The sequence below is a fragment of the Drosophila willistoni genome, chromosome 3R (assembly GCF_018902025.1).
Source record: "Drosophila willistoni isolate 14030-0811.24 chromosome 3R, UCI_dwil_1.1, whole genome shotgun sequence".
NCBI lineage: Eukaryota > Metazoa > Arthropoda > Insecta > Diptera > Drosophilidae > Drosophila > Drosophila willistoni.
This window is the reverse complement of record NC_061086.1, coordinates 11,846,695-11,872,059: the sequence shown is the minus strand read 5'-3', so window position 1 is coordinate 11,872,059 and position 25,365 is coordinate 11,846,695. Positions and strand designations below refer to the sequence as shown.

At 34.0% G+C, this 25,365-nt stretch overlaps 1 protein-coding gene across 1 annotated transcript; it reads left to right on the top strand.

The window, feature by feature from the left end:
* Positions 1-11,575: 11,575 nt before the first annotated feature.
* Positions 11,576-18,738, top strand: LOC111519418 (GATA zinc finger domain-containing protein 21-like). The gene is made up of 2 exons (XM_023180248.2): positions 11,576-12,407; positions 17,798-18,738. The coding sequence occupies exons 1-2, from the start codon at positions 12,014-12,016 to the stop codon at positions 18,001-18,003; spliced, it is 600 nt and encodes a 199-aa protein (XP_023036016.1). The 5' UTR covers positions 11,576-12,013; the 3' UTR covers positions 18,004-18,738.
* Positions 18,739-25,365: the final 6,627 nt, after the last annotated feature.

Genomic DNA, 25,365 nt, shown 5'->3' with positions numbered 1-25,365 from the left:
ATATAAAACATTTTGGTTGTAATGTGATGAAAAACCATAACAATACGATCATTCTGCCAAAGAGCCCGCATAATTGAATGTGTCATCAGCTGCTAATGTTGGGCAAGGACACTAAATGTCATTATGGATGGATTTCTGTTTGTTTATAATGCCAGCGGAAATCGAAAACTGGCGTTGATTTCTTTTTTGCTGCGGTCTGCATGTGAATTGCCCTCACAAAATTCGCATTCACACTCACAGAGAGATAGCGTTTCTGTTGTTTTTTTCTCTTTTTTCTTTTTTTTCAGTTTATTATTATTATTAATTATACAATCGCCGAGTGCCGCAAATTGAAACTCGAGCCTCAGAAAGAATGATATACTCAGGCGACTGGATTGGGTAGCACTTAACACCACTTAACGGTAGAAAAATCAGACGATTAGCAAGAGAACATAAAACAAAACAACCAACCAAAAAAAAATATAGGCCTAAGGCCCTCTCGAATTGTGCGGATCATCAATTTGCCCAGTAGTCGGCCAACTCACAGAAGTTTGTTGGCCACAAGAAAGCTGAAAAATATTAAATGGCCTCCCCTCCTCCTCCTCCTCACCAAGGCACATGGGACCAAGATGTGTCTGTGTTAATTAGGCCAAACGTCAATCAATTGCACAATATTTTCCATCAATTGAAATGCATTAGATAAATGTATATGTAGATACAGTGGAACGATTCTAGAGTGAACTATGATGTACAATTCTGTAGAATTCAAAGAGAGTTTTTTTTTTCTGTGAGTTTTAACCTTTTGTTTCTTATTATCGCAGGCAATAAATTTGCTTTCCCACCGAAAGTTAATCAATTACTGAACTGAAAAATTTCAGTAATTCATCATACTTCCGAGAATATATTGGCCATTTCATTGATAATAGTTTGTTGAACCCAGTTTCACATTTTTTTTCTTAAAATGCATCATTTCGGTTTACTTTTAGCACTAAAATAACATTCTTAACCATTGCTAAAATGAGTAAAGTTCATGGGTAACTAATATTTAAGTACTGCTACTAGAATTACACAAAGGCCATTAATATTTTTGCAATTTTCTTTCAAGCGTGTTTAACTTTAATCAAATCATTCGTCATAGTCAGACCATAAAAATGGCCTCTGTAATTGTTGGCAACGAATATTGAATATTTAGTCTCGCCAATCTCCCTCTCTCTATCTGTCTCTCTCCCTCTCTCTTTCTTAGCAATTGGAAAATGTGAAAATGTGTAATAAATTTGGTATATAAATAGAAATTATAGACTTATATATATAAATATATAGGTACATTTTTGTAGATTTATATAAACAATTGTGGCTCTTGCCCTTGTGTTTGATATTTAACTCTTTTATTAACTGTAGGACGGATGACAGTCTTAGTAACAAGAAAGAAAGAAGAACGAAACAATAATAAACAATGTCTGATGAATTGTTTTTTCATGAATTCCATTGGCATGATCGTGTGGGCAAGATAAGATTATCAGGCAAATGAATCTATTGATAATTAAATGTCATAATCATCTTTTGTCAAAATCTTCTTAAGGTTTTACCGAAAACACTTTATTATGCGTTTAAAAAATTCACCTCCATATTTGTATTGATTTATAAATTTTTATTTTCTCTTATAATATTTAATAATTATTCTGTTTTCTGGCAACTTCAGCGTTTGGCTGTACATTTTTTTATTGTAATAATATAAAATTTCTTAAACCGTTAAGTAAATTTTTCGACTTTAGATTAATTTTTGGTACTTTGGATGGACTTAGAAAAAATTTGTGGGTCTTGTTCAATCAAAATACAATAAAAAACTGAAAGTTTAAGACTTATCAAAGTTATACGACCGTTTTGAAAGGGTTAAAGGATTTTTATGTTTAATGTTAGTACATTAGTTATTTAGTTATTAGTTAACTAACTGGCCCAAGCTCATGGTTGCCATAAGTATCATTATTTCTATCAAAAACCTTTTCATTTTCCTAAAGTATGAAAAACGACGAATAAGCTTTAACATGAGATTTATTTCAGATCAGACTTTTATATGAAAGAGCTTTAACAGAAACGAAATGAAATATTCATATCACCATATCAGGTAAACGAAATTACAAAAGGGAACAGCGGGTTTCAATATTTTATTAAAACCATATTCATTCAAGAATTGTTTTAAATACTATTATGAGAACTTTTAACTATTAAACAGTGAACTTTATTAATACAGAAAGACATCAGACATACACAAAACGATGCATCGAAATATTAGCCCGATGTTTTAAAACACCATCGATTATTAACATTGAAACCATGCGAAACCTTATGCGACTACTGGATCAATCTTACACGATTAAATATATATATTTAAGTTGTAATATAAAATTTCAATTTGTTTTGTTTATATTTTGCATTAAAAAAAGGCAATCGACACAATGTAAACTCCACAATAAATAAGAACTGATCATTTAGTTACTGGTGAATGATTCGAGGATCAAACAAACGACATTGCTTGATTCTACGACGACATATGAAACCATTTTGCTGACCATAAAGCAAATTATTTAATATCACCTGAAATTAATCGTCAACAGAAGTTTTACCGACCAATAAATATATTTCTTTAGCCTCTGTGGAAGTCTTGGATGGTAGGGCAGTTGTTAAAGATTTTTAGAGAAAAGTTTAGTGAGGTGGCCAGAATAAAATTTTTCCTCAAACCCCCACCCAACCCTTTCTCTAACCCCCCCCACCCAACCCTTTCTCTAACCGTTAGAGTCTAACGACATACATGCGCGAGTCTGGAAACATTATCTGTGGCCATTTGGCGCACATTCGTATTACTTAAAAAATGCCCTGTTGAATGGTAACTCTTATTTTATATGAAACCCATGTTTGGTTTAACTCGGATTCACTTAACACTGTGTCTTCTACAAACGTAACCCTCGTTTATTCATATTTTTGAGAAAGTAAATCGCTTGAAGTTCTGACAATGAGACTAATTTTATATATTAGTTTCCCCTTTTGATCCAACTTGGATCCAACTCGATTCTCTCTTGGTTTCTCCAGGTTGTGGATCGGGTTTTCTTTCGGCCCTACAAAAGATACACAGCTTGGCCAATTGTAGAAAGGAATTCAAATCATTGGAAAGCTATATTCAATATGAAACATTTTTGAAAAGAAAGTATATTGAAATAGCAATATTTATAATTCATTTTGTGAAGACACTTTTAATCCTTACATATTTCTTTGTAGGCCTGATTCAGCTCAACCATTTTCTGATTTGTTGCTAAGCTTAAGTATTTCAAAATCTTCACATTTAGTACATATTATATTTATCTCTCCGGTCTTAGCATCGCATGATTATTGCCCAGATTTTCTATGATTTTAATTATTATTTTTTTTTGCATATATTTTTTTATTGCATCAATGCAAACATTTGGTATTTTTCTGCATCTGTTTGCATTAAATGTGCCATTATTTAGACAGGAAGTCAGCCGAAGCTGCAGTCACAGATATAGATACACACACACACACTCACACAGTATGGCATTTGCATTTGTATCTGCATCTGCAGTTGCAGTTGCATGTTGCAAGTTGCCCTCATTGGGCTGCCACTCCCAGTTCTCGCATGCAAATGCAAAACTGACGTTGGGCGTGTGACAAAATAAACAAAATTTAAAAGGAAAAACGAGGGAAAACAAACTGAAAACTCAAAATAGCAGCAGTTAAAAATAAACAATATAAAAAAAGAAAAAGCAACGCGCATGCCGTTGATTGCAGAGAAATAGATGGATGGATGGATGAAGGGCCCCCATTCCATATAAGGGATGGGATCATACCTTCAAGAGATTGCATGGCCAGAATTGTTTGCATAGGCCTCTTTTTTTGGGCATTTGGCGTTTATATTTCTGTCAGTTAGAGGGCAAAATATTTGGGCAGCTGGACACGCGTGTGGACCACAAAAACGTATCGCGTGCCTCTCTCAAAAGTAATGTAATATGCCATAAATAGTATCTACATTTTACTTAGGCTAGAATTAAACATGTCAGTCTGAATCTGCCAGACTCAAATGACTGACCATCTGACCGGCTGTCGGCTTAACACACCAGCGCAGAGCAGAGCAGACCAGAGTCGAGATCGAGAAGATACATCAACCAAACTAAACTCTCTGTCTGACAAGCGTACCACATTCAGATCAGTTTTACTGACCAACTGCAATCCTCTTCCCTTCTGTGGCAAGTCTCATTTGATTTTTCATGCACCGCATATCGCATTACATTAATAGACCTCCCTTTACATTTTCACATTTCCACATTGCCACTCCCTAGATGGAGGGAAACTGCATTTAACCACCACCAAGTGAGCGGGAAGAGGTCACCACACCCAAGCACTCATAACTCATTCCAACTGAGCTGAACGATCAACGAACGAAGGAACCAAAAACAAAACTTGAAACGAAACAAAAACTCTTTTGTTAGCTCACACACAAAGGAAAAAGAAAAGAGGAAAAACTCGGAAAAACTCTATAAAAAAATCTTAAACAATAAAAATGCGGCAATAAATGTAGAAAAAAAAAACCAGTTGGGGCAATCTAAATGCCTATCACTTACAATAGAGCAGAAGAATTATGCTGGTGTGTCTCCCTCTCTCTCTCCTTTGTATACCCTTTGTTTGGCATTTTCCAGACGAATGCCCTTTGCAGGCGACAATTGTCGCTAGTTTTCGCTAGTTTAACCAGTTTAAAAGTGTGAAAAGTAACGGGCCAAGTGATGGAAATACAAACATACAACTTACAAGTGGGTCAAGATTTTGTATCTAACATAAAGTTGCAACTGGCGTGCCGCATGCAATGGACACCAGTGAGGCAAATAGCGAGAGACTGACCCACTAGGGACAAACATGCAAGAGGCTCATAAAGTCGCCTTTTGATTTATGCAAGCGGCCCACTTTCTTATGAGATGGGAGGAGATGGGGTTGGCTACTTTTTTTCCCAATCCCAGACGAAATCTTTTCATTTCTAGTGGACAGTTGTGGTGAATTATGAGCTTGGTACGGTCACACGATACCATTAGCCAGGTGGTGGGCCTTTGAGACCTGAGAGATCGCTGAGCGTTGATCCCAACACCTCTCTATGCCATATTACGCCTAATTGCTGCATGACTCTTATCTGTTTGTAAGACAGCTTAGAACTGGACACTTTGCGAACGAACGAACCGACGAACAAATGGATGGATGGATGGGACTGCAATCGGAGGCTCGTGAGATTTATGACGTCCCAGGCTCGGACTCGTTCCAGTTCTCGTTTTCTCGGACTGTTGCTGCAATTAAGCGTCCAAGAGTCACGTAGAGTAATTGCAATAGCTATGCATACAGATACACAGATTCAGATACATACATATGTATCTGTAGCTGCAGCTCAGTTTTGGTTTACCCAAAAACAAAAAATGAACAAAAGATAAATGAAGGAAATTAGCACTGTGGCAATAAGACCAACAACAACAATTATAGTAATAATAATAATCAGTGTAGGGAAAGAAGAAACAACAGCGAAAGTGAATTTCTCATAAAATCTTTTAAAATTTAGCAAATCAAATAAAATTTATGGCTTTTCATGGGTGAACCAATTAAGTACCTCTGCTTAAACTATTTACTAATATAGAATATGAATTTGTCTAACATCTCAATTAATCAGTGGTTTTTAATTTGAGCAATTTGAAGTTAAAATCTTTCTTGGATATTGAAATTTGACCAGTTTCAGAGTTTAAATCTTCGATTTTCCCTCATTTCCCTCATCGATTATCCCTTACTGAGGTCTAGGATACTTTTTATATTATTATATTATAATTAGATATTAGACTAATTCTCTCTGACCTACCTAACTTATTTGTGTAACAAATGCAAAGAACCAAACCAAATCAAAATACCGTTTCGGTTTCGCTTTCATTTGATAAACAGGTTTCGGTTTTGTATTGTGAATATATAACAGTTTCGAATAATAATGGTTACAGTTTCGGTTTCAGCTCCGTGTTCAGGTCCTTACTTCTGAGTTTAAATAACCTTTTGATAATTAGATTCTAAAAGATTGCTTACTAAAATAAATAGTTATGAGCTTGAAAAAATGTTCTAAAATTTTCAACACATGTTTTTTTAAATATGAATTATGACTAGATCTTTTCTACATATTTATTGCTCTTTTTGATTTTTTTAATAAAATTAATGTTTAAATTGACAACATTTAGTCTTAAAATTAATTAGAATTCTCTTCATACATACATATGTTTAAATATTTGAAATTTTCTCAAATTGGGATTGATTTTTAAAAGTTGGTCTAAATAACTATGATTAAATTGACTTAAATTCATGAGGAGATTCAATGTTTCACGGCTTAAATAATGTTTCTGAATCTGCTAAATCAAAAGAGATTTGAAAAGTTTAAAGTAACAAACAAAAAAAAAACCAAAAAAGAAAACATTTTTGTATTCCTTAAATACACAGAAAAGCCTTCGAATATATTCATTAGTTATTATTAGTTGTGTAATAAATTATGTTATTTTTTTCAATAAATGAATAAGCTTATTGCCCAACGCTTAAAATATACATATGTATATATAGATTTCAATTATTAATAGTTTTCCTTACTAAAAACAAAAATAATTTGCAGACTCCTAAAAACAATAGCAACATTTTAAGCCAATTTATGCTATAATTTGATAAGCAAATAGATAAAAAACATAGAAAACTAAATTCAAAAAAAAATAATAGGACAATTGAAAACTTTTTCATTTAAACAATTGATATGCCGCATTAAATTAGTATTTTATTGTACAAACTTTACGTTCGTGATTATTTGTTAAAGAATATTTAATTATTAATAACAATACACTTTGCAGTTAATAGAGTAACAAGTGACAACAAAAATATATGGCCAATTATTGTGACTGATGATGATGATGATGATTATGAGGATGACAATTGTATCGGGATATCCGCAGGACTATCGAGATCTTCTTTGTAGCAGTTGTTTGACAGTTTGATCTTTGAAAGGTCTCGAGAGACATTATTCTTTGTACCTAATAATGTCAGTGAATGTTAATCAAAAAAGATTTGAATCTGGATAATAAAGTGTATTTTGCATTTTCTGTTCCTTGTTCCTCGTTTCTTGTTCCTTGAGGTTGCATTAGAGTCCTTAATTTAAGGACCCCTTTAGCTTACTTAAACCTACGATTTTGTTCACATAGATATTTACATACTAAACTCTCTGACATGGATTTCGATTGCTCTTGAGAGAGTTTGTGTAGGAAAATCGAGTACTTGGAAATATTTGGTTTTTGTTTTGCATAAATAAACAACAATTTGATTAATTTTATAAACTCTTTCCTACAGAAATTGCTATAGAACAATAGATCTGCGACTCTGTCTTTCAATAAACAAACAGATGGCACACACTTTTATTTACACATAGAGAAACACAAAGAATTAAACAATTCAATTCCTTGAAATTATAATGCCTAACAACAATTAAAGAGGTAATAATAATTAATGGACTAACAAGCAAACAGAAGGACTTTGGTTCCCCAAATTTTAGATAGAACAACACAATTGAAATTAAAAAAAATTTATAGCTTCTTTGAAATCAAGCAAATGCTTTAATATAGGTTTAAGTTTCAGTCAAATTTATCAATTATATATCTATATATAGCTTTGAGTCATACTCAAATCAATGTTATGATTCAATTGTTCTTCTTTTAAAGAGAACCATAAACAAAGTCATAAATTATCTCTATTTCTTTACGAACTTTTACATACGAGTTAATTCTGTGTTTATCTTATCTTTTTTGGTTAAGCCAAAAATTGAATTTGGTTAACGAATCGTTTACAATTTGCAGATATCAAATCATCCAAATGATTGTTTTTAGTATAGAAAATTGAATGTTTTGACCAAAGCGATCAGAAATCAGGATCTTGATCGTTCTACCAATTGGTAACTGAGAGGCTTAAATATTGATTTCAACACAAGCCTCTTGACCCTTTTTTGTTTTTTGTTACTTGATTTTGGTTTTGGTTTCCTTTTAGCAAGGCCATAAGAACCGAAAAATTAAAAAGCCAAAAGCAAAAAACAAGACAACGACAATTCCAGTCTATGCTTTTTGGGGAGCAGATGGTAACTTTTTGGCGGCGGCAGTCGGCATCGGCATCGGGCTCATTGTACCAATAAAACGAGAATTTTTTGAGCCTTCTGCTGCTGCTGCTGCTGCAAAAAGAGAAAAAAAGAAAAAGCAAAGCACTTGTTCCACCTTGGCTCAACAAAATGTGAACGGGCTGGGATGGATGGATTGTATCTCAAGTGCGGAAACGGGAAGAAGAGTGCCAGGATGTGTGCCTGTGTGTGTGTGTTTGTGTGTGTCAGATTCAGGTTTTGGTTTTTGGCGCAAAATTTTTGCTCAAAATTACCAGCAGGTATTTGACTGTGCGTGTGTCTGTGCTCAATGATGAGGGCAGAAACAGCAGCCGCAGAAATTGGCGCAAAATTTACAGATGCCTCAAAAAGAAAGAAAGAAAAAAAAAACAAACCCAAAAGAAAGACAGAAGTAGAACAGAGTGAGGGAGAGAGCAGAGCAGAGGAGACCTGGGGCAGGTTGAAAAAAAAATATTCATGTGCATATATATACATATGTATATATAGTTCATATGATGCATGTCAAAGACGAGGGCAACTGCTCCCCACGCACTATAAATAGTATAGTGGGCTGAAAAGACCCTAAATGTATCTGCTAGATACATTGCTTATGTACATATCTGCTGCAGTTTAGAGTTGTGGATGCAGAAATACATAAATGACAGATTTACACACAAAACACAAAGAGACAAAGAGTGAGAGGGAGAGAGAAACGTCTGCCCAGAATTCTTTAATGAGCTCATATATTAATTAAGCAAACGTGACATCAGGCTTCCCATCCCCTGGGTGGATGGTTGAATGGATAACGCGTGCCACATTGCCAATGATGGTAATCATTTTCCTTTTTTTGGTTTTTTGGTTGTAGTACGTGGCCTATGCACTAATTTCTAATGACTCACACAGCATGTGATATTGGTGCATCCAGGGCCAAAGAAAGCTGATTTTAACGGAAGTCGTCTGAATAGACACAGAGATACCCACAACGAAAGTAGCCCATCAACTGCGCCCAACACGTAAACAAAATAGAGACAAAAGATACACTCAGGCATGGCACACTCGAAAGACATAGCTATTGAAATTTTATGTATTGAATGAATTAAGTGTAAAAACCAATGCAACGAATTGAGTATACCATGCACGCAAGGGTCATCAGGTAGAATTTATGTTATAGCAAATCTAGGCTATTTCACTCACTCTTACATAAGGGCAGATAAGGACACATTTTCAATCTGTTCGTTTGGCTCACTAATGAACTAGATCTAGGCTTGTAACTAGGCTATTTTTAATTAGATTTTTGTGAAATTCCGTCGACTGATAGTTTTTTGATTTTTAAATACAGTATACCAAATTTTAATAAGAAAACTTTATCTATTTGCTCAAATTACATTAAACATAGAGGCATATTAAATTTGGCTCAAACGATTTATTGACCTCAAGCCGACTAAAACTCAGTTTTGATTAATTAACAAAAGGTCGAAATGTAGACAAAAAAAATACATAGATCTTCGGGATCGAGATATTCTATTCTATATTCTATATGTTGCTGCTGATAAAGAATATATATTCTATATATATGTGTATCGAAAACATTTCCCTCTGTTTCTCTAATATGCATTTCATCTCAAAAGGTGCATGGTATTTAAACCTAAAACGCAGTTCATCGAAATGACGCATTCCATTTCCATTCACTGCAACTTTCACACATTTTCAAGAGTATGTGTTTTTCCCTCCACCTTTTCCATTTTCAATCTGTTTTCAGCTTGGTCTTCTATTTTTGGCGCGAGGGTTGGTTTATATTTTTTTTTTTGCATGCGAGACCGACCTGTACATTGAGCTAACCCCTCCAACCAATCAACCAACCCTGTCCTTGGTCTGTCCTGCAGGTAGGTTGCTAGCAAATATCACAAAAATGACTAATCACTGGCCAAGACGATCCCCCAACCAGTCGACAACGAAATCAATTTCAATGCCAAAACCAGCTGGTTTTATCGGGCTAACGGGCTAGGCTCAAACTGGCTGACTCAGCAATTATTGAAATTTACTTTTTACCCACATACATACATACTTAGTTATTATTTGTTATTTTATTTCTATGCGGTTTTTCAACTCTTTTCACTTTCATTTTGTCTAAACCGTCTGTTGTTACGCCTGAATTGCCCGCCTTGAGCGCGAAAGTGTTTTTTTTTGTTTTGTTTTGTTTCGTACGTTTTTTGTACGTATGTATGTATTTCTATGTCATAAATTATTTATGCTTATACCTGGTTTCCAATAGGGTCAACAAAAAGTTGTTTTAGAATTGGCAAATAAAAAATAGGTATGAAGAAATGAAACTAATAATTTTATTACTTAGCACTGATTTTAGAGATGTAGATAAAATATTCGGAATACGAAGTTAAAGACAAAATGTGGGTCATTTGTCAATATTTTTAATTTCATAATTTTCCAATCATAGCCAGATTTAAAAGCTCTAATCCCGAGATTTCTCTTTGTTTCTTTCTAAAAGAAGTTGAAGGGACCCAAGTTAATTACCTTTTGTCCCTTTTTTCTTTAAAATTTCACAATTTTTGGCAACGCAAAAGAATATCAAAACTCTCAAAAATCCAGCCCTGATTTAATCCAATTTCAGCTTTCGTTTTTATGGCTTAAAAGAGTTTGACCAATTAAATCGTTAAATTTTGCATGACATTTAGAATTGACCTTGACTTTAAGCCAGAAAATGTTCAAAAATCGGTAGTTAGATTTAAGTGGATACAAATATGAAAACTAATTTGATTATGCAAAGCGTCATCTACAAATCCAACTAAGTATTTTATAATTAATACAATCTAAAATCGTAACTAAAGGTATAAATACAGATTTCATATCAGTTGTTTTTTTTTGCATAAATTTTTCAATTACATATTTGAAAAGTCCCCCCATTCTCTTATTTGATAAAGAAAATTTCCCAATATCTCTCTCTCCCTCTCTTTTGACTCTCTTAGCACTTATTTCTCAGAGAGTAACAGTAGTACTGCTAACTTTTCAAGCTAAAAAAAAGCTAGATGCAAACACCTGTAAACATTTTTATATGTATTTGCAAGTAAAAGAAGATTTTTAATTAACAAATATAAATTAATTAAAGAAGAACACGTTTACAATGAATAATATTTGTTTTACCTATATGAACATTAAATCACTAGAGATTTTCTAATTATAATTACCAACCGAAAAATCTAGCTAAATGGCTACATTGTCAGACTCAAGAAAGAGTGGCAAATTCACCGGAGAGCCAATACTGGGAGTTGAGCACTTAATACTGGGCAGGGGAAATTGAGCGCAAATACGATTGGTTGTTTGTGTGTCTTGAAATGTCGGGAAAAATCTGTATAAAACGAGGGTGCGCACTGGCAAGGGAAATTTTCTTGTTTTAAATTTCAAAGTGAACGGACGTGTGTTCGCTTCGTTTGTGGATTATATTTTCGTAAAAAATCAGGCGAGCTGGATATTTAATGTGTATAAACACCAAATAAAATATAAAAGAGAAACACAAAACCCAAAAATTAAGTGGAAAAAAATGTGTTAATTAGAAAGTCGGCAAAGTGCATTTTGTTTGAAATGAATTGCAATGCTGCGGCTAGTTAGCTGAATAATTAAAAAAGGTGTGTGTGTGTGTGAGTGTGTGCCAAATAATTGTTGTAAATATATACATACACATGTATATATATAAAGAAAAGTTCAAGTGAAAGCACAATATTAAAAAAAATAAAAAGTACTTGCAAAGCATACGAGAAAGCCCCAAAAAGGAGAGAAAGAAAAAAGAAAACTTTTTAAACTCAAAGTGAAACAGCTGACAGAGTAAAAATGCTAACTTTGCCGGTGCAACCCATGGGCGTTCGTACCCTACCATCAGCTGCAGTGACACCTGATCCCATACGAAGGATGGGCTGTAAGAGAAATCTCTTTGGCACCGATCGCAAGGATGGGGACATTGATAGGCGGCTGGAGGAGGAAAATCAGAAAAATATTCATTATATCGATTCGCGATTTGTTATTATTACAAACTACAAATTGAAGGATGAGAATGAGATGATGGCAAAGTGCAATCAGGAGCAGGAGAATCTGGGTGTCGACATCAATCGGATCTCAAAAACAACAACAACATCAACAGCATCAGTGACAACAACAACAACAAGTCTGCTTTGTAGGGATACGACGGGTTCCCGCAAACGTTGCGCCGATTCACAAGGCATTAAAGGTGAGTTATATATTTTCCACCACCAACCCAAAATATCTTCCCTTCTATCCTGCACTCTCAAACTACCACCAGTTTACAGGGTCGTTGCAGTCGAAAATTTCTTTTAATTCCTGCAATACTCCCGCAAGTGAAAAGTGTTTTTGGAAAATTCAACCTTATTTTAGTTTTCTGTAAATTTATTAAAGTTTTTCTTCCATTCGATGCAATTGCGCTTGGTAATTGGAAAAGTCACTTTATTTTAAGGGTTGTCCAATTTAGATCAGATGTTTTATTTCAATTATCGATTATTCAAAAGACATTTCCCGCCCTCAACAACAAGACCCCTTTTGGCCACGTCCTTGTTTCCTTTTTGTTCCCTTCATTCTGTACAGTTCATTCATTCATTTATTTCCACCCTTATTTCGTGATTTTTTTCCCTTAGTTGTTTTGCTCTTCACATTTGTGTTTCATCTTATTGTCATTTCCAGTCTATCTCTCTTCTCCCTTTTTCGTCTCCTTCTTCCTCTCTCCCTCTCTCTCTGTTGCTGTCTTTGTTCAGGTGCAAGTCATACGAGCAGAATACGTAATACACAATTATTAAACAGAAAAAAAAACCTTTTTAGGGTCCGCTGTGTTTTTTTTTCCGCTTCTGTTTTGCTTTTGCCAAGGCCAACTAACTGTAATTAAATTTGCTCTTATCGTTCATTTGAAATCCCTTCTTTTTTTTTGTCACATTCACTCGTATAAGTTATGAGTTGAATTTTTTTTCATTTAGAGATTTTGCTCTCTGTCTCTCTCCCTCTCTCTCCTTTTCGCTATCTATCCCGGTAGGGTTTACACTCTGCTAAAAGAAAAAAAGGTTTTATAAATCTTGAACTTGAATCTGTAAATTAATCGAATTTTGTATGTAGGTGAAAAAACAACAAATTTTATTTTGTGCTTCGTTTTTATCTATATAAACATTGTTTTCTTTGTTTGGAAGACATTTTTGCCATTTCTTTGTTCTATTTCTTTTTATTTTATTTAAAATTGTTTAGTTTGGTGGCCTCTTCTCACTCATTGTTTTTTTTTTGTTTCTTTGTTTTTGTGAGATATCACACACTGTTTTCTGTTATCAATTGCGCTTGGTCAAGGTCCTATGAAACTTTAAGTGTATATTTCTTTTATGATTATATTTATTCACTATTTATTACAGTCCATGACTGAGTGAGTGAGTGTATTCGCCCCCATTCACACAAAATGAAAGGAGAAATTCGTAATCTTGTTGTTGCCTCTGTTACTTACTTGTCGCCAGTTTGTCTTCTGGCAATGTGTCAAGAAAATGAACGAAAAGCGCGCAAACAGAGATAACAAAAAAGACGACAAAAAAAAACTGTATGCCAAAAAAGAAAATGACAAAAAAAAAACACACACAACTGTTGAATAACACAATCCCCCATGAAGGTGGGTGGGGAAAGGAAAGCAAAATTCTGCGCGCCAAAATAAAATTTAGGCGCTAGTTTTTGGTTGTTTTTTTTTCCTTTTTCTTTTGTTTGTGTTTTGCATATTTTGTAAATCAATTGCAACGGTGTGTGTGTGTGTGTGTGTGTGTTGGCAATTAATTGAGAGTCCTCAATTAAACTGAAAATCAGCGCCAACGCCTTGTTGTTGCAGTTCTTTTGCTGCTTCTCCGCCTCCTTCTCATTTGCTTCTTCTTTTACTACTTGTTGCTGTTGCTTGGCCTGCATACATGCATAGATGTCTTTCCATATGCATGTATGTATGTATCTCTGCCAATTCACATTTGAAACAACTATCATTCGCATTTTATGTTCATTTGAAATCGAAAACCGGTTCTCCCTATTTGACAATGATTTGGTTTCTTTGTTGAAACTTATAATATGTGAAGGTGTTTTGAAACTAAATATCTGATCCAAGTGTAATATCTATAAGATAACAGGTGTTGCATTACTTGGCTAATTGAGATCCAATCAGAGAAAAATGTTAAATTCTTTCTTATTCATTAACTCTGTTTACTTTTCTTTAATTGGCAAAAAGTACAGTACACAGTTTTCCACTAGGAAATAGATCTCACATAGAAATGGGATATACATATGTACATATGTACATCTCAATGAGTTTTTAAATAGTGTAATTACTACTATTTTATTTATACAAAGTTCTCTATATGTACACACTAATTATAGAGATACGCATAGAAAAACAGATACAAATGTTTGTGTGTGTGTGTGTGTATGTTTGTGTTCGTTTTAGCTCAACTCTTCTATTGTTAATGAAAAGTATCTATTTTATTTGTATTTTTACTTAGAGCCTGCATTTACCTTTTATTTTTACGACATTTATAATACCCTATATTGATAAAATAAGTGCAGAGTATTTGTATAAAAAAAACTACTACTACACTTTGGCACACGCCTTCAAAAGGCGCAACTGTACATTAGTTGTTGTTGTTCTTTTTTTTTGTATTTTATTTTGTTATTGGGCAGCCGCACCCACAACCACAAACGCAATCTCAACGTCGCGTCGTCACCGTCGTCGCAATCGTCACTCTTATACGCCTGTCGTATGCCCACTCACTCACACACACACACACACACACAGACGCATGCAGCCCCAGACAATCAGGCTCTCTCTCTCTCTATCTTTCTCTCTGTGTGTTGCGATCATCATTGGCTGCTCTCTGGCTCTCTTGCTTCTGCCTGCTGATGATTTCTTTTTTATATTTTTATTTTGTTGGTTTGCCTTTTGGCGCGAATTGCTTCTTTCTTTTGGTCTGTTTTCTGTTTATTTTTAGGTCTCTACGCTGATAAGCCGTGCGTAAATGGTGATCATAACAAAACTCTCGCGCACGCATGTTGTTGATGTTTTTCAAAACTCGTCGTGAAGGTCACCACTGTTGCTGCTGCTGGTGTTGGGGCGCGTAAGTACAGCAGCGCCAAATGTTTTTGCTGTACTTTTGTGGCAGGTCCAGCCACAATACGCACACACACACACACACACACACACATTCGCGCATACATATCAATTAGACAAGTTCTGTTATCGCACTTCCCCCTCTTAGTACTCCACACTCTCCTTGACACAGTCTATCATGCTCCCGTTGGGTCTCTTCTCTCTCTCTCTCTCTCTCTGCTCCAATCTTAATTTTTAAATTTTTGTCCATATTGTTTGAATATTTTGTGTTTTTTGTTGTTCCATGTTTTGATCACCACTGTACTTCACCACAGTTAGAGACAACGCGATGGATTCGTTATTTTTTGTGGGTTTTTGTTTTGCTTTGGATTTTTACTTTGCCTCCGCTGCCTCCCCACCCGCTTTAACATGTTTTTTTTTTGTTCCTCCACCATATAAATATTTATATTATGTTGCCGTTCCTGTTTTCACACACCATTTCGTAAACAAAACGCGTTTTGTTGTTGGCCCCAAAAACGTAATTCTTAACTCTCTACCTGTTGAAAGGGTATATCCGCATCATTGGCACACATAATGCCTGGAAGGGATCTACTTAAGAGGAGATCGCTCAGTTTCAAGTGCTTCTTAATTGTTTATTATTCAAGCTTAAGTCAACTTATTTTGGCATTTGATTTGATAAACTTGTTGCGGATCCATTTTCCATTTATTACACTCTCTCAATATGTGCTTTAGGGTATAATTCACATCGGTGTTTGTGTTAAGAATTCGTTTTCTTTCTATGTTTTCCCCTTTCTTGTTTATTCTTTTGTGGCGAAAGCTTTTTAAAGCCAAGCCAGCTGCGTTCGTGCATGCCCATAACGATAACGGTAAATTTACAACAAAATTAAAGCCATGGTGTCGCCCCCACTTTTAAAATCTCAAAAGGACCACACCCCCCTTTTCCTTGTTTAGTGTGTTGGTTTATTATTTGGTGTCTTCTGCCTTGCTGTTGGATCAACTCCATGACACTGTTAGACTTCTCTCTCTTTCTATCTCTCTTTCTCTGTCTTGCATTTGTATTTTTTTTTTTCTAACTTTAAGTTCTTTTGTCGTTGGCTTAAAATTCCTTCTCTAACTGTACATTTGCTTATAATGTGAAACTAGCAGCCAACGTTGCGACGCCACAGTTGGTTTTTGGTTTTGTGGTTTTGGGGCCGACTGCCTGACTGACTTGACTGTTGGTTGGTTTCTAGATTTTAGGTCAATGCGCAGTTGTAGTTGTGGCTGGTTCTCTGTCTGTCTGTCTGACTATCTGTCTGAGTCGGTTAAGTGTTGTTGCTGTTGTTGTTGTTCTCAACGACGACGACGACGTTGTAGTAACATCTAATTGTAAGCTTTTTATAAAACCTCCTCCAGCGGTTTGCCGTAATCAAGCAACCGCAGTCATCTAACAACAATAACAACAACAACAATGACTACAATATCAAGAACAGTCGTGCTATACTCGTACAGTGTTCATAAAAAGTTTAAAGACATTTGCAATAACTTAGTTATATTTTTGAATTCCTTTCAATCATCTCCAAGTTCTGGAGCGCCATTTTACCATTATAAAGCATCCCCCCCTTTTTTTTCGTTCTTTACATGATAAGTTTGACCTAAATATCACAAATTTTTTCGTTAACATTTTCGTTAAATAAATTTAAGCCACCCTACCCCATTGTAATGTCACGTAAGTGAGAGTACTCCTATTTATCAAATTGCGTTACGTAATATTTCAGCGATGTACCGCTTACGTCTTCAAAAAGCCCTAATTTTGGTCTTGGAAATACAAAAGTCAAATCTTTTGACAATAAACTTTATTTGATTTTTATCGTTTTGAAGTTTCTTCCTTTGAAATTCAACTAAACTAGTTTAAAGAATGCACTAGTTAACTAGGACTAAGGACTAAGACGCTTTTCCCTTTTGCGTAATAATTCTTCAAAATAAGTAAATAAATTTAAACCCCCAAGCTAGAAATTCTCAGTTATTGCAATTCCCTTGAGTGTTTTTTTCCACCATATGCAATGATTGCTTAATATGCAATTAGGAATAAGGGGGTTATATACTATATTGAGGCACTGTAAATTGTATCTCAATTCCCCTCACTACGCATTTAACTAGCGATTGCAATCAAAGATTATACATTGTTGCCTGCATTTCTGTTTCAACTGCACTTATCGCGTTCGCTATGTTCGCTTGTGGATTTGACCATGACATTTATCAGCTATTTGTCAATAGGTCTAAATAAAAAAAGAAGAAGAAAAAAAGTACCCGATAAGAGGGTCTGCTGCGCCGAGGCGTCGTCATTAGGTACACATTTATTCTTTGGCACGTTGCAGTTTTCGCGTGTTACTGCGGCTTTCCCTTTTCTTTTTGTTACGTTTTAAAGGTTATATGACGTTTTTTTGTTTCACTTTTTTTTGTATTTGCCATTTGCAATGTGACTAATTGCTTTTTTCTCTCACTCTTTCTATTTGCAGCCACTTACCCTGTGCGTAAAAATATTAAAATGAGAAATTCGAATGTGCCAGTAATAACACTTGTTATTACTAATAATAATAATAATAATAATGATAGCAGCAGCAACTACAACAACAACAACGCTCAGTTAAAAAGCGTTAATAGTGAAATTATGGATAAAGAGGAGGAAAGCGGCAACAACAACAACAATAACGGCAATAAATAAATTGATATATAATTTATAGTAATTTTAATATAATTTATACGTTTATTATTCTTTTTTTTTTTGAAAATGTTGTCGATAAAATTCATAAAAAACAAAAAAAAAATATTCGAAGAAAATTAAACAACAAAAATAAGATCGACATGCGTGCATCTCCAAAGCACACACACAAACACACACACACACACGAAAAACTCCCGGATGCATAGTGGATTGAATAAAAACTAGAAGTTAATTCAACTCAAATGATTAACTAATTAATAAGTAAAGCATGTACTTTGATTTAATTGAGGAAAAAGTATTTGTATTCCAGTGAGTTTAGGTCCTAGATTGATTTAGCAATGCAGAAAAAGGACGATCTTAACTATTTTTGCTTTAAATTTGGAATTTCGTCCGTTTCGATCTCTGACCTTAATGAAATCAAAGTATAAATGCCCAAAGCTAATTCAATTTAAACATCTCAAATATATATATTCAAATATATTGGCAATACGTAAAATGAAGAGACTTTGTTTTAGGAGCATTTTTTTAATAGTAAATTTAAACTAGAGAATTTATATAAATATATATATGTATGTGTGTATTTTTAATGCATTCAATACCACTGTGCATCCATTAGATACTAAAACTCATCGATCCCCAACACTCCCAATCACCCATTAACCCACCAACCCACCAAACCAACCAATTCAAGCGTTCTCAGTGTGTCTTGACGATGTACGCGTGTGTCTAAAGTATTTGCAAACTACTTTGTGTCATGATCTCAATATAATTAAAAAAGAAAATGAATAGGAAAACCATTTATATTGGATTTTCTGTTCAATTTTTTTTTTTTTTTGGTTTAACTAAATGTAATTATATAATTGAAATTATTTAAAACAAATACAAATATAAATACAAAAAGCAACTTTGTTGTATGAGCAGATCCCAATAAACCAAACAACCAACGAAAAGCGTTCCATTCATTCTTACTGAATGGATTGAAAATTTCTCTAATCTATCTAACTAACTATTGTAAAAATGCTTTGCGCCTATCTTTTATTACTTTTTAAACATTTATTTCTCAAGTCATTTGTCAAAATTTTAAAATTTTTACAATAATTATATGTACTTTTAGTTGTTTGCCTGTGTATATTATAATTATATATTTATATATATATCTAAATGTATGTATAACTTGTATTATTTAAATCTTTTTTTAAATACTTTTAACTCAACAACCAAAACTGTGTATATTGGCATATTGGGATAGAAAAAGAGAGAATGTGAACTCGAAGCAGCTTAAAAAAAACAAACTACAACAAATTAAAAATTACTGTGTATATTTCCATAAAAAAAAATGAAAAAATACAAAAAACAATTGTAAAACTTATGCAAACAAAAAAAAATTATACTTTACCTTTTGGAGCAAAAAGAAAAGAAACAACAAAAACAAAAAACATGAGAAAAAATCTCAAAAATATAAAAAACAAATGAAAACAAAAAAAAAACACATCTTAAAAGCTTTTTTATTTGCTTACACAAAAAAATGGTTGAGGGGAATGGAGTGATTTGTGCCTGAAGCGTAAAGAAAATGAAAATGCAAAGAAAGAGAATGAGAAAACAACAAAAAACAATGAGGGAAAATGACTCTAAAAAGGGCTTCAGGCTGCGGATGCACTACACACACATCGTCTTCCCAAAAAGCGAGGCATTTCAATTTCCAATTTACAGTCAAATCTCATTTTATGGACATTAAAACAAATGCCTGACTAAGAGAATGCATTTTCGAAATGACTCACAAGATGAATTTAAGCACCTGCCAAATGAAACTTTTAGTATATAAATGTTTTACGATCATTTATATAAGTAGGGTTGAAATTTTATCAACAATTTGTCATGTCTCGGAAGTTTAGAATAGTTTTTGCCACGTTTTCAACAAGATAATTTGGTCTATTTAATCTCTGCATTCAACATTTACTTTAGTTTATTAATTTTGTTAAAAAAATGTCGTCAATAGTAGAGAGAAGTTTTTGTTTTAGTGCAAATAATATTTGATAGGCCATAAATGAAATGACTTCAAGTCAATAGCGAAATTTTTTCAATAGGCCAAGTTGTTATAAGTTGTTAATTAATTACATCTTTTTTATTTAAGTCCAACAGACTTATTTAGATTGCTATATTATGAAATTATGCTAAATTATGAACGAAATCGATTTCAAATCAATTTTATTTAATGATTTTTAGCATTTTTCTTTTATTGGAGTTTTTAATTTTAACGAGAAAGAGAGAAGTTTCTGGTTGCTATCAGAATTAAGAGGATATAATACCTGTAATCTTCGAGAAAGTCAAGTATCAGTTGGCATCTCTTTATCGTTTTTGGACTGGATATATTTTAAGTACATTTTCTAAAAATTTAAAGCAAATCTGTTTGGAGATGCAGCTAAATTTGTAAAGCAACAAAATGTCTAGATATACTTAATTCGTTATGAAATTCTTTCTTTCGATAGTTTTGATAATTTTTAGTTTGGAATTTCTGCTCAAAAATACTTCAACTAAAAAACTACTTGAAACAAAAATCGATTGATAAAGGAATCAGCAATGAAAATTGATCTAAGAACAACTTTAGGAGATATGAGATATGCGCAGGGCAAATACCCGGTAGACCCTCAAGGTAGGAGGGCCCTTATATGGAAGATACGTTTGAAATTAGCATATAGTATAGAGGGGGCCTTAGGGTCCCAATCCGGGCCTGGATATGCGAGTCTTTAAACGATCTAATGAGAATAAATGACATAATTTTTGTTAATAAGATATAAATAATATATTTGAGCTCTTAGCTTCAAAGTGAATTTGATACTATTTTATTCCAGCTCTAAATGTTTTGACGCTAAAACTACTTCTGACAAATATAAAGCTGTAGATGATCAATAATAAATTGATCTTACTGAGAGTTCACTGTGGATGTTTTAGAAAATGCTTTCTAGTTGTAATGTGTCGGTCTGTTTGTCTGTCCAGGCATATGTATCTAGTTTTGTGTAGCTGGTGGAGTGGGCACTTAACATTAGATTGGCTGTCACTTCCGGCAGGGGCCTTAGGCAAACGATGGTGATGGCGTTGGCGTAGCCTGGATGATGATGATGATGATGATGACTACAACTACGACTATGATGATGATTGATGCTGCTCTTTGGATCCGTTTATTTAGTATGGTTGCTAGGTGCCTTTCCTATGTGTTTTTTTTTGTTTTTTGGGACGGTTGAACGCTCAAACATTTATATAAGTTTTTAGATACACGCATATAAGGAATGCAATATAGGAACAAGTAGGTATTTATTGTGAATGTTTGTGTGTGAGTGTATGTTGCAATAATGGCAATGTGGAAAAGGCAAATTACATGCTCTGCATTTAGTAACAAGCATGTACAACATATTTTGCCCACTTAACTAGCGGCCTGGTATGGTTATTAGTATGCAATTTCAAGATTTTAATGGCTGCACTCGCACTGCAGTCACACACGCATACACATTTATAGAGACAGAGATGGCAATATAAAGATACACACACATACAGTTACTAAACAGAGACAGATAGAAAGAGCGAGAGAGAGAGATATGTGTGTATAGATGAAATAGAGGTATGCATTTGCGTTGGCCGCATTTTCCTCTGCGCCTTGGTTTTTATTATCATATACCCTGTTTTTAGTAGGTTACATTAGGGTATATTAAATCCAAATTGAGTCAACGAATACTTTAATTCTAATCTCTTAGCTCTTGCTAGAAAATCATGACATGAATCATGAGTTGCTATGAGCTAAGAAGTAGCCATGAGTTGTCCCTTTCTTAAAGATAATAAACTTTAACTATTTAATTGGTTTTGTTTTCTGGTTCTAGAGAAGTATTGCATAATGCCCAATATGCCTGTATATTTATATAAGTCCATATGGCTGTACATACTTGAGATCGAATTTTACGTAACACAATTTCATTATTTTTTGAGAGAATTTTGGGTTGTCTTTTGTCGTTTTTTGGTGCTTGTTTAATTTGAGATATTTATTAAATTAAACGATACTGATTGAGCAAGAAATGACTAAGTGGATCAATAAATTCCTTAAAAAAGTTTTTCATTCGATGTCCTATATATAAATTAAAGAATTATAAAGAGAATTATAATTAAATCTTATAAGTCAAATAATACGATTATAAAAACTTGACGACTTTAATACAATTTAGAAGATAATGTAGTTTCATTTTAAAATAGATTCACCTGGGTAATCCAAGTCTTTTTGCCTAAAAGTTGAAATATATACATACATAAGTTAAATTTTATACGAAAAACTTAATACACGACTATTTATATGTCTATCAAGCCTCTCTCGAGTCAATTTGGCTAAAAATTGTGACAAATTTTATATGTACATATATAACGTCATCATTACAAGAAACTGTTTTTGATTAAATTAGTCATAGTAATACAAATAAATTTTTTTTTTATTTTCTCTCTTTATTCTTTATTAAACATCTACCTAAAGGAGGACAATTATCAAATTTGATAAGACATTAACAAACGGGAGACAATTAGTAGAGATTAATTAAGACAAGGGGAGTGATGATGGTTATTTAGATCGAGTGGGTGAGGTAGTTTGAGCCGTCTGGAATGCATCTGTTGTCCAATAGGTCAATCGCTAGAATGTTGTCATAGCAAGTACCATATGAGCTCATTCTTTTCTTCTATTTAGGAAGAAAATAGTATCAGAAGCGCTTAAAAAAGACTAAGCAAGCTGATTTTTGTTAACATAATTTTTCAAATGCTAGATAGGAAGATCTCTCTACTACATCTACATATATTTACATATACTATACGTACGTACATATGTAACTTATCTAGACGGTGGTACTTTCGCCTACTAGTTAGTAACATAATTTGTTTTGTTTTAAAATATAGTATAGTTAAAAGTTTTTTTTGGCAGTGCAAATGAGGTTAGAAATGGTCACTAAGGTTATTTAAGTGAGAAAACGAGATAGACTTACTGAAATTTCTTTCTTTTTTCTCCAGATTTGAGCAAAACCTTCTTTCGGCTTTAATTAGAATTACAGGGTATCTAAATGTCGCTTAAGAGTCTTCTATTTCTCTTTTTTGCACTCGCATTGCAATAAATTCAAAGCTGCAGAAAAAAGAAAATGAAAAAAAAAAAAAATTTATGACGTTGGCTTTGTTGATTTGTTGCTGACTCTTTCTCGACTCTTGGCTCTGTTGTAACGGTAAATTCAAGCTGGGGCCATAAAAATGATGGCGACGTCAACGACATGGTTCAGCCATTGTTGTTGTTGCTGCTTTTGCTTCTCAATTTTCTATTTTTCTTGGCTTTCACATTTATTTTATTTATTTTTAATGCCTTTTTCTTTTTAAAAATTTGCTTGCCCTCCCTGTCTCTCTCCCCCTTCCGCTTAGCGAAAACGGGAAGCTGCGAACAGAAAGTCAAAGAATGAAGAAAAATCACAATAATTTATAGTATACAAGAGAAAAAGAACATAATTTTAATTGCATTGAGCAATGAGCATTAATCACCATTAATGTCAGATAGAGTTGGTCGATCGTAGGGTGGGGTGGGGTGGGGTTGGGTAGAGAGAGAGAGAGAGAGAGAGACAGAGAAAAAGTGCATTGGCTGGAAAAGCGATGAAAAGCAAGCCAAGGCCATTTGGAAGAACTGTACAGAGTCGACCACCTCTCTCAAATCTTACATGGAATTGAAATCAATCAACCCTGAAGCACTTCTTGCCCCCGTCTACTCTTCATCTTCTTGCCACAAAACGGAACTCACTGCCTTCCTTGAGGCTGCGTGTCTGGGCCATTATGTGAGGTCAAGCCAAGTTAAAGAATATCATGGAATAGTGAAAGAGAGTGAGTGGAATGGGTCGGTTGGCTGCTGCTGCTGTTGCTCTAATCTGCTGACCAAGTTGTGGCCAAGCCCCAGCCGATTCGCATGATTTCCTCGACTTGCCTCATTTGTGGCTTGTCGTAATTTCAGATCCCAAAAATAAAGCAAAAAAAACAAAAAAATACCAGCCAATTTGCAGCAGCAAATCAACAGCATGCAAAGCATTGCTCTTGCTTTTGTTTCTCTTGATTTTGATGATTGTTCCCACAATTTTTTTAAAATTTTTTTAGGTACAATGCTGGAAAATATGTGTAGGTACATACGTGCCACATACAATTGGCCCGTTGCCCCTCATTGTACATAGTTACGGTAATTGCCAGCAAAGTAGGAGAAAAACAAAACAGGGAAAGCAAAAAATCTCAACAACGTGAAAATTTTTCTTTCAAATGCCACCAGAGAGACAGACGGACAGACAGACAGACAGACAAAAGGAACCCTGTGCTTGACAGACTTGAAAGATCTCTGAGATCTGTGAGCTCTTTGGACGCAAATCGGTCCCTGGTCGCTTGTAATTCGTGCACATGCCCTAAGATAGCTATGAAAGACGAGAGAAGAAGATGTAGCACAAAAGATATATATTGTTCCAAAGCATAAGAAGATCACGTACAGCATGAAATGGGGGCGTCATTTACATGGCGAAGCTTGAGGAGCGTGAGGCCAAACAACAGGCCAGGGCAGCAATGCAGGATCGGAGTATGTATCGGATTGTATCTCCACTCAATTGGACTGCCATGGGATCGTGAGCGTGTGAATCAAAAGCAAAAGTGAGGCGATGAAAAGCAAGTGGAGAGTGAGTGAACTCCAGCAAGCCAATAATGTATCTTTTTTGTAACTGAGACACATTTATACAAGTGTTAGAGATCTGAGAACGTGATTTGAAATTATATATTTTGATTCTCATCTTTTAGGCAATGAGTAGCTATCTCACAAGAAAGAATAGCAAATATATTATAATAGAATAAACTCTCTTCTTAAAGGGAGTAGTTCTATTTTAGAAGCCAGAATAGCTGATGTTTTTGAAGCTCATTAGAAAGGGAGAAGGGAATTATTACAGTCTTTATTTTTATCCTCTTGATCCTCTTGAATCAACCTTTTTTTTTTAATTTTTTTCATTAGTATTTCTTTGGATTTCAAAACAATAACTAAACGTAAAACAATTGCATGACAAGTCCAAAGCAAAAGAATTATTTTTTTTTACTAAATCTTTAAAAAATGTTCAAAAATACTAAACAGCAAAATCTTAAGGTTAATGTTAAGTTAGGTCACCAAGGGAAATATATAGGATATTCGTACCAATTTTCAGACCAATCTGCAGATTAGATCATGCGATTTTATTGCTAATTAAAGTGTTCCACTTAAACGGCTAGAATTCTTAAAGAAACAGATTTATAACAATCAAAAGCCACAAAAAAATAAACAATTTTACTCATGTTACATTTTTTTAGGGA